Below are 10,498 nucleotides of genomic sequence, written 5' to 3'. Positions count from 1 at the left end.
GAGAATTTATGCCTCGAACCCATTGAAAAATGAACTATATTTTGTGATGCAAGTCATCAATTAATGTTTTTCAGTCAGCAATTTGCAACACGGATTAGGAATCTCTGAAGTGCTTTGTCATTTACAGCCAAACTTGGCATTAGTTTAGATTATTTTATATTTGAGAAATAATTTTGTGACTTTTTTACTGGACTTTTTTTGTTAATTATGAGTCTGGTGTATCAATTAATTAAATTATCTTATTTACTTGCCCGTGAATCTGTGTAAACGAGTTTACAGTCGTTTTGTGTTTTTATTTTTAATCGGCGCTCGTACGTGACAGCCCTGCGTCTGACGTCATGACGCTCATCAGCAGATTGCTCGTGAGCAAAGGAAACGTAAAGTAGCTCAAGAAGCTTGGGACGGAGACTTCAAATGCCAGGATTATAAGAACAAACTCTGAGTGGCAGTGCCTGTGTCAGCCGTTAGTTTAGTCCCCGATAACATTCCTTTACCCAGGTTTAATTTAGAGCTGATTTTTAAGACTGAACCACTAAGAAAAATGACTTATACCGTAGGCTAGTTATTAGCCAGCGTTAGCTTCCAGAATGGATGAGTGAGCGCAGGGCACCGTTTACACTTCCCATGTTTGGATCTGGAAAAGCGAGACAAGGCGTCCCTGTGCGTGCCTTCGTTCACCTGGTAACTGTGACGAACAATGAAGAACTGTGAGTACCAGCAGATAGACCCCAGGACGCTGTCGGTGTCCCCGCAGTCTGCGCAGAGCCTCGGGGAGGCGAAGAGACAGCGTCCCCGGAGGAAGTGGGAAGTGTTCCCGGGAAAGAACCGCTTCTACTGCGATGGACGGATCATCTTAGCCAGACAGAATGGCGTCCTGCCTCTCACCCTGGGCCTTATTGTTGTCACATGTGGCCTTTTCTTTGCATTTGAGTGAGTAACGGGAATGACATGTTTGTCTGTGTGTGTGACTGTTTCTGTTCAATGGATCCTGTTTGCCTAAAAAGCCATTATTTGTGTTCATATGAGTCTTCAGGACTCAAGTAAAAGTATACATACTTTAAAAAAAAAATGACTGGTAAAACTAATAGGATCGAAGTTGCTCCCTTACTTGAGTAAAAGTAAAAAAGTACATGCTACTAAATGTACTTAAGTAAAAAAGTCAGTCCCTTCAATATATATATATATATATATATATATATATATATATATATATATAAAAATGCATGTTTTCTCTCTCTCTCTCTCTCTCTCTCTCTCTCTCTCTCTCTCTCTCTCTCTCTCTACACACACACACTGGTACATGGAAACAAGTTAAGTCTGTTAACTTTGAACACCTGGAGAATTTAGAACTCATAATAAATACAATTTGTCAATAAAATGTGTCAAGAAAAAAAAGTGCAAATGTTAAAAAAAAAAAACCAGAGCATTTTTAGGAACTTGTTGAAAACTTTTACATGGAAATAAATTAAATCTGTTCCCCAGAAACTCCTGGAGAATTTAGCACTCATTATAGACGCAATTAGTAAATAAAATGTTTCAAGAAAAGAAAAACGCAAATGCATAATTAAACCCAGTTTAACATTTTTTTAAACCATGAAAATGTTAACAATAAAGCTAAGGGACCAGCCAAACAGAAACAAGCTCAAATTGCCCTTTTTTTATTAAGCCACAAGAGAATCATGTTTTCCAGGTTTCTGGAATTGGGCAAAAAATTAGTCTTGGCTTCAGAGTTGTTGGTTTGCGTCTTTTTACGTCGTGATGTCATCTTCTAAGGTTTTTAAAAGTAACAAGCTCATTTTTAAAATGTAAGGAGTAGAAAGTACAGATATTTATTTAATGGAGTAACAGTCCACTTATGATTAACCAGTGTGTTATCTTGTTTTTGTGTTAAATCCAGTTGCCCTTTCCTGGTGGAGCACCTGACCGTGTTCATCCCTGTAATCGGCGGCGTGCTGTTTGTGTTTGTGCTCAGCTCTTTGCTGAGGACCAGCTTCACAGACCCAGGCATTTTACCCAGAGCCACCACAGAAGAAGCTGCAGATGTAGAGAGGCAGATAGGTAAGAGCTCATTGGAGGAGGCAGATGAGACAAGGAGATTGGCCATCTGGGGAGTTGTGTTGTTAAAATTCAGACCAAGACTTAAGCAGCTTTACTCTGTTATGACTGCTATCCTCAAAAGCCAGACATACTTTAATGAATGCATTTTCATTTCCCATGACCTGCCTTGTCGGAGCCCGATATGTAACAAAACCCGAATAGTTATTTAAAAAAAAAAAAAAAAAAAAATCATGAAATGTAACAAGTGCTGAGCCCGAAATGTCATTACAAAATGTTACAACTGGTCAATATATATAAAAAAAAGATGCTCAGCCCATTGTGTAAATTATATATATTTTTACTTTTTGTTATTACATTATGAGGCAGGTAAAAGAATAGTTCCCCTAATAATGTAATCATCTTATTACATCACAGAGTGGGTCATTGATTTATGGATTAAAGGCCTTATTGCTTCAATGTAGGGAGTAGCATCATACATACAAATGCATATGGAGAACCTCGACATTGTTGGTAACTTTTTTTTATACCTCCATATATGTTTATATATACATACATTTAAAAAGTTTATATATATATATAAAAGGTAAAAAGTATTTACGTTTTGGGCTCAGTATCTTGTCAACATTGTTGACCAGTTATTACATTTCAGGTTTTTTTAAAAACATTTTTGCAGCAATTCAGGCCTTGTTACATTGTTGTTGCATATCGGACTCTAACACGCCTGCTTATTGTTTGGTTAAATCTAAGCACATATTGTTGTTTTCCTCTGATTTAAGATACCTCAGGATCTTCCACGTATCGCCCCCCTCCACGGACGAAGGAGATCCTCATTAATCAGCAGGTGGTGAAGCTCAAATATTGCTTCACTTGTAAAATGTTCCGCCCTCCTCGAACCTCACACTGCAGCATGTGTGACAACTGTGTAGGTAAGGATATTTACCACTTCCTATAGTTTATTTATTCCAGCATGAAGTTCAGCACATTTTGCAGATCTTCGAGTCCATTTATACTGAGAGACTTGGGCTGACATAATTCCAAACTGTACATCCACAGCCTCTGAACATCAGCTTCTATATCTGCTTGTCCTGTTCAGGATTGTGACGTGAACACATAGTAACAGACAATTTAAAAAACAACAACACTACTTTGCTTCTTTAGTGACTGCTTTCAGTTCTCATGATTGCATGGTTTTAGGCTCAGAGAGAAAACTTTGATTACCTGGAGAATCTTTTAGATGTTGATGCACTCAGTGTTATGTATGACAGTAAAATAATCAAACTTTGAGTTTACTTTTGTTTGTTCTTTGGACTTGCCTTGCAGTTATTGTTCAGTGTTTGATTGTTTGTTTTGCTTTGTAAACTATTCATCCATCCATTTTCTGACCCGCTTGTTCCAGTTTTCAGGGTCACAGGGCTTTTTAAAGTAAAAGGAGATACGTACAATAAAGTAGAGTTTCTCAAATGGTAGGGAGAGAGAGATTTTATGTTGTTTATCTTTAGTTAAAAATAATCATAATAATGATGGTGGAAATGATATGATTAGAACATGAACTGATAATACAAGGGTTGAATTTGAAAGGGAAATTATAAAAACTGTAGGAATAATTATATTTAGGATGCACTCAGTACTGTTTCTTTCCACTTATTTACAAATTTAGATTCTTTAAAATGTATGTTGTCACTCGTTCATTCCATCTTTATGCTGCATAGTGGGTTTTTCACAGTATTCTGAGCAAAATGTAGTTGGACGAAGGGGGTACTTGGATTCAGAAATGAGAGAAAGGGGGTACTTGAGCCAAAAAAAGTATGAGAACCACTGCATTAAGCAAACCTTTAATCTCTGGCTCTATCAAATGATTGTGTGTATTACTTCAGTACTTGTTCAGTCAGATAATATTCATCACGAGTCCTTGTATTAAGTAACAGCTCTGTTTGAAATTGTTCAGAAAAGTAATTTTATGGTGTGTGTTTTTGAAGTGAATATGCACATTTTGTGTTTATTGGTAATACACAAAACAGGATGGATAAAAAAACATGACGAGTACAGCTTTCCTTTAATGGTTTTAATGCGTTTGTTAATTTTTGCAAACATAGAGGATGTTTACATCTCATAAATTGTATAGCTCTTTAAGTCAGTGTGATTTTGTTTTGTGCAACACGTTAGACTTGATTGCAGTGAAATATCAATTATGGTTTATCTGTGTGTGTTTTTCCTCTCCTCAGAGCGATTTGATCACCACTGTCCATGGGTAGGAAACTGTGTTGGAAAGCGCAATTACCGCTTTTTCTACATCTTCATCATCTCCTTGTCTTTTCTGACATCCTTTATATTTGGATGTGTCATCACACACTTGACTCTACGTAAGTACTCCTAGTATACACTGTGATCAGGAGCAACTTTAGATTCACTCAGCTTCTGATTGGTTGGTCTTTGCAGGTTCTCAGACAGGAAAAAGCATCATTCAAACCATTCAGGAGAGCCCTGCCAGATATCCTTTTTTTCCACCCTTTACATTCCCAGTTTGCAAGCAACTGTGTTTCCCCTGCTCCCCAGTCTAAGCTCACAGTTAATAGGATCAGAGGGTTAACATGCAGTGAAGCAGCACCAATAGCAGATGGCTCTGTAGCCGCAAAGTCCATGTGAGGTGATGTCAGCAGGAAGATAGATGTAGACAAGAATGCCACAGTGCTTGGCTGTGTTTGAAATCACATACCAATGTATTACTCACACTAAGTCTGACGTCAAAATTAGTATGTAGTGCGTTCACATTAGATACTATGGAAAGATTGTGTATGCGAGAAATACCCGGATGTATACTATGTCTGGACATTTTTGAAGTATGTACAATGGGCAAACTAGTCATACTCAACCGCCCCATGATGCATTGTGAGTGGAATGTAAAATAGTCTTCAAGCTAAAAGTCAAACATTGCCTTTTCAAAACAAAAACATCTCTTCTTGTCTTCCATTATTTTTTTTAACACTTCTGTAAATAGGGCTCTTGTTTTGAAGTAGGGCTGGGTGATTTTGCCTAAAAAAAATTTTTTTTTGTCAATGCACTTAAAAATTACTGCAGACATCAGATATATTGTCAAAAGTGCAACTTTATTACTGTGATTGTCCTCAAGAGTTACAATGCATAAAACAATCACAAAATAAAAAATAAATGAGGTTCTGTCATTTAACTATTTCAAGTTTTAACCCAGGTTTAAGCAAAAGTGCAACAGCAACTTCACAGTAGCTTAAGTTTTCTGATTAAGAAATCAGATAACTACATATTTTATAACATATAATATTTAGAAAAATAATAAACTCTTCCTTTAGCATCTCAGCATAGTGCGAATAAAACATTAAACATGCCTGTGGCACACATATAGCCTACTCAAAGGGTAAACACATGTAAACAAAGAGGGGGCGGGCTCACATCGCGCTACGGTAACCCACAAGGACGGAACGCAAAAAAGTCTGAAAAAACTGTGGTGGAATTTTTTTGTTTTTAAACTCGAATTTGCAAAATAAAAATTGTCTTTATCTACAAATTTGATAAATCGATTTTTTTTTTTGCCCAGCCCTATCTTGAAGTTAACCAGAAGTTTAGTCAGTAGCACAATAGCGAGTCTGAAATTAACAGAGATATTTAGCCTCAATATTCTTCAGGTTTTTGTCGTCGTAGGTTTGAAATGCATCTTGGGAAACTTGGAAGCATACTTCAGTGAGAACGGTCACCATACTAATCATCCTAACCATACTTATACTATAAAATAGACAGTATATACTCATTGAGTTTGTAGTGCATAGTACAGAGTGTGCTATTTCAAAAAACAGCCAGTTTGTTTCTTAATCTATGGTAAACTGCTTCTTACAGAAATATACTTACACTTATTTTTTTCTCAAAGCTTGGAAACAAGTTTTTGTCCAAAGTGCTGGTTTGTTTTTGTTTTTTTACTTTTTCTTTTATAAACCTTAACTCTTAATTTCTACTGTAGTGGAACTGGTGATCTGTTTTTTCTCCATCTGGTCCATTCTGGGCCTCTCAGGCTTCCATACCTATTTGGTGGCATCCAACCTCACCACAAATGAAGACGTAGGTCACACTCACACCAAATGGACATGTTTAGAATTGAAATGATTACTAGCATCTTGTTACTGTGGGACTGACAGAGTGACTTTACAGATAAAGGGTTCCTGGTCAAGTAAAAGGGGAGCAGAGGAGTCCGGGAACCCATACACATACAACAGCATTATAACCAACTGTTGTGCAACATTATGTGGCCCCATGCCTCCAAGGTGAGTAATGAATGCCTTTTTCCCCATTGCTGATATCAGGAAGTCTGAGTTTTACTTTCCTCTTTGACTCTGTGATGTAGTTTGATCGATCGTAGAGGGTTTGTTCTGTCCGATGAAGCGGTTCCTGTCGGTTCAGCCTCACGTATGGAGCTTCCTCCTTTTGCAGTCAAGAGCGACGTAAACATGGTAGGATGAAAAGACTCCAGGATCCTCCTCAAGTCCTGACCCGTCCCATAGCTGTATTGTGGTTAGACCGCCTCTCTCTGTGTGAGCTCAGCACCCCTTCGTCATCCCTCAGTTCCTCGTATAGCGTGTGTCCCATTTAGTCTCATCAGTGCATTCACAGTATTGAAAGGATATATTTACTTTTTCTGTTTAACTGAATCAAAAAAAATATATTGTTTTTTTTTTTTTTAAAGGCAAAGGCCTTATGAGATGATTGGTTTATCTAACTCCTTATTATTTAACCAGATTATGAAACATTCTGCAGGAGATATAACCATGCATTATTTAGCAATGAAGAATACAAGAAGAATATAAGTGAATTACAAATTGAAGTAAACCTGTTAAGTGGTTGCAGTCAATTTTGTGATGTTCAAACAGAGGATATCTACCTCTTTGCCTTGGTTCCACGACTGACAGAACAGTTGTTACATTGAACATACAATTATTATTTTTTTTTGTGCACCCTTTGAAAAATGTGTTTCTGTTTTATAAATATTCTGTTACAGGTTTTGCATTGCTTCATGTTTTTCGAATGTTTTACTTTTACATCCAAAAGATGTTTTCTACTATGTTTCAAATAAACATTATTTTTATATTTTGGTCTTTTGTTTTTCCTCAGTTTTTTTGTACCTGCATTTTTTTTGTAAGTATTTATCAAGACATTTTTTTGGGGCGGTGGTAAGTTGAAGGAAATGTTGGGTTTGTGTCTTCGTCCATAAGTTGACTGAAAGACTTGTGTTGCACTGTATCATTTCACCCTGTTAGGAGGAGAACTGTCAGGATTTCTCTATGTCCTGCACAGCCTGAAGTGCTCTGCCACATGTAGACAGTGTATGGTAAGACTAGGGTTCAACATGAAAGCCACCACAGCATCTCCTCATCCATTCCCTGCATCCTCTCTTATGTTTTCATGTAATTACCATTTCTGTGGGTATCAGAAGCCATGACATCATCAGCTCATCTGTGTGGTTTCCATGCATGTCTCAATTTCACTCATTAATATGGTTTCAGTCACTGCTGCATGTAATGGGTCACTAATAATTCCACTCACTCTTGATACATGCCCTTCTTTTCACTCACAGGAAACATTAAGTCAGCAGCTTCTTCCAATGTCAGTCATTTTCTCTATTTGTTCTATGTTCTCATCCACGGTGTGAATCTTACATCTTGGTTGCTCCTCCATCTGAGTCATTTTATCATCCACTTGCTTCTTTTCACTAACCCTTTAAATCACATTGATGATTGATCTTTCCATGCTTGTTTATGGTGTGTGTTTCTGCAGCTCTTGTTTTCTTCATCAGTCTGCTTTCTTTCTTTTTTTTAATTCTCTCACACAGTGCACGCCCAGCACAAAGGACATGTTAGAAAGGATGGTGCACACCTCTGACCTCCATTGCCTGTGCCCTCCTGGGACCCCTAAAACCACCCCTTTGGTCCTGGAAGTTCCTACATCAGCAGCAACGCCCACAGAGCCTCCAAACTCTACGTCCTGCTCAGGTCAGCACAGCATAAAACCTGCTGCTGATTCCTGTGCCCTGTTTGGCTTAGGAACCAATGAGAGGGACTCGTTGCATTCCATAAATCCAGCTTTCCGTCTGGCTTCTCCCTCACCATCTCTGAGCCACTTTGCGTTGAATTTGAGTGATTCTCCAGACCTTGGCTTTGTCCCGCTGCACTGAGGGCTGGTAGTGATCTTGATCTGCTGCTGAAAACATGGCTGTTGCTAAACTGTTTCTCATTGTGATGTGACCCTGCACATTGCAGGTTGCTTTCACACAGGTGTGTAGGAGGAAATGACTACATCCTTTAAAACAACAGTAAAGCCTAGTAATACTTAAAGCACAACAAATATTTTTTTTTACCTTTTATACCACATATGGATGTTTCTTCTCCCCAACCTCGGTGTGGAAGCTCCTGTAGTTTTTTTATGCAAACTATGAGTCTGAGAATCTCAGCAAACTGACACATTTCAGCTGAGGATGCAAGAAAAAGCATCGTCAGTATAATGAGCCTAATCATTATCTTTATGTCCTGTGATGGAAATAATCAATAATAATCAAAGCTCGGATTATCTCTCTCCAACTCCTTCCAGCAATTGTTTGTAAATCTGCATGTTTTATGGTGTAAAATGATCTTGGGAATCATAATCTAATATAGTATTTGGAAATTATTGCACAAGAATGTTTAATAGAAGTGACACTGTTTAAATGATTTATTTGAGATTTACTCCTTATCACACAAGTAAAATATTTCACTTCTAGTCACTTGTTGACGTGCGTCTTTAATGTCAAAGACTGAACCTAGTGACATTATTCATATCAGCTATGAGCCGCTTCCTGTTAAGGTGAAAAAGAAACATGATGCATTATGGACACGATGCAGAGTTAGTTTGTGGACATGTATGTGGTTTATAGGCTACTATTATTGCATTCTGTTTTGTGAGTGACCAGACAGTCTTAATGTAAATGACAGCAGAGTCTGTGCCACTAGGGGGCAGGCTGTGAGTAGTTATTTGAGTCTTGTCAGTAGAATTAGGTGGAAATAAAAAGCCTTTGTAGTGTTGGATCATTTTGTGTGTGTGTGTACTTGAGTTTTGAAGCTGTAGCTGTGTTGTGAGTTGTGAAAGCCATGTTGGTGTGTCATTAATTCATCAACCTGTATCCAGAGCCATAGGATGGTTACAAGCAGGCCTTGTACAAACTGTAAGAGATTGTAACAGTGGAGCTGTTAATAAATGACTTTTCCTGACCTGCTTTGTTTCTATTTATTTACAGTGCATTCATTATGAACCAAACAGTCTTCTAAACGCATTGTTTTCACTTTTCTTAGTAGCTCGTCTGAATGGATTGTGGTGGAGATGTTGGACAGTGTACTCATGGAAACAAAGAAGAGATGCATGTCAGCCACATGTGCAGAGACTGCAGTGTGGACACCAGATGAGACAAAAATGCATTGTTAGACAGTTCACGGGTTCATTCGTGTCAATCTGTCTAATAAGCCGCTCTTAAAATAAAGAGTTACTAAATCAGGTTTTGGCTGATGTGCCATTAGGGTGAAAATTCTAAAAATGCCTTGATGATGGGCAAGGCTTTTGGCGCAGTTAAGACACGCCCGGTCTATACTATGAAATCTCCAAACAATATATGGTATGTTAGCTACTCATTACTATTACTCTAGCTCTATTCATATTTATCTCAATCCAACCTTCTCACCACAGATTGCAGAGTCAACAGGTACTTGTTTTTATAGGAGAGGCGGGGCTAACAGGGCTGGTTTATGATGTCAGAAGCCATCAAAACATCACAAATCACCATTCTCAGCCAATAGCAAAATTCAATTGCAATAGCCAGGTTTCATCCCATAGAGGGCAATCTATGGGTCAGTCATTTTTTTATAAAATACGCCACTTTGAAATACTTTATCTAAAATGTCAGAAGCTGGGTTTCCATTACAAATTTTCGCAAAATAAAAGTGATGTTTCTAAATGTCGACAAAGTATAATTGCGCTTTGAACATTGTTTTGGGCAGGAGCCTCATAACTCCCGTGAAATCTGATCCCGCTAGACTTTGCTGCAGAAAGATGGACACTCAGACCCTACTTATAAAACTCTGTATTCCTTTGTTGTTTAACGTCTAATGTGGCAGTAATCATTTTTCATTATAATGCTAAGAAATGTTCCGGTCTCCTCTTCTGTTTACACGTCCCGCGCCATGTTTTCTCGGAGAGAAGTGGTCATGTGACCATGTACATCACGTTCTGTGACGTGTATTTGCAGAAAAAGTGTTTCCATACCGTTTTTGTGACACATTCCAATATCAAAACGTCTGAAATTCATCCTCATGAAAGCGTAAAAAAACCTTTTAGCAATATTTGAGTATGTTTTCAAAATTCGGGTGTTTTCACTACCAGTTTTTATTGAGCTATTTAG

At 37.9% G+C, this 10,498-nt stretch overlaps 1 protein-coding gene across 5 annotated transcripts; it reads left to right on the top strand.

Moving 5' to 3' along the window:
- Window positions 1-332: 332 nt before the first annotated feature.
- zdhhc18a (zDHHC palmitoyltransferase 18a) lies at window positions 333-9,247 on the top strand. 5 transcript variants are annotated; one of them, XM_028471650.1, is made up of 10 exons: window positions 335-930; window positions 1,898-2,058; window positions 2,835-2,984; window positions 4,281-4,418; window positions 4,495-4,546; window positions 6,039-6,141; window positions 6,232-6,344; window positions 6,425-6,530; window positions 7,335-7,405; window positions 7,907-8,035. In XM_028471650.1, the coding sequence occupies exons 1-9, from the start codon at window positions 698-700 to the stop codon at window positions 7,374-7,376; spliced, it is 1,098 nt and encodes a 365-aa protein (XP_028327451.1). In that variant the 5' UTR covers window positions 335-697; the 3' UTR covers window positions 7,377-7,405; window positions 7,907-8,035. The 5 variants fall into 5 exon arrangements, with proteins under 5 accessions (XP_028327448.1, XP_028327447.1, XP_028327451.1 ...); XM_028471647.1 differs by lacking the exon at window positions 7,335-7,405 and having other exon boundaries at window positions 333-930; window positions 1,973-2,058; window positions 7,907-9,247; XM_028471646.1 differs by lacking the exon at window positions 7,335-7,405 and having other exon boundaries at window positions 334-930; window positions 7,907-9,244.
- Window positions 9,248-10,498: the final 1,251 nt, after the last annotated feature.

Source organism: Gouania willdenowi, chromosome 16, assembly GCF_900634775.1.
Source record: "Gouania willdenowi chromosome 16, fGouWil2.1, whole genome shotgun sequence".
Taxonomy (NCBI): domain Eukaryota; kingdom Metazoa; phylum Chordata; class Actinopteri; order Blenniiformes; family Gobiesocidae; genus Gouania; species Gouania willdenowi.
This window is presented reverse-complemented; position numbering and strand designations above follow the sequence as displayed.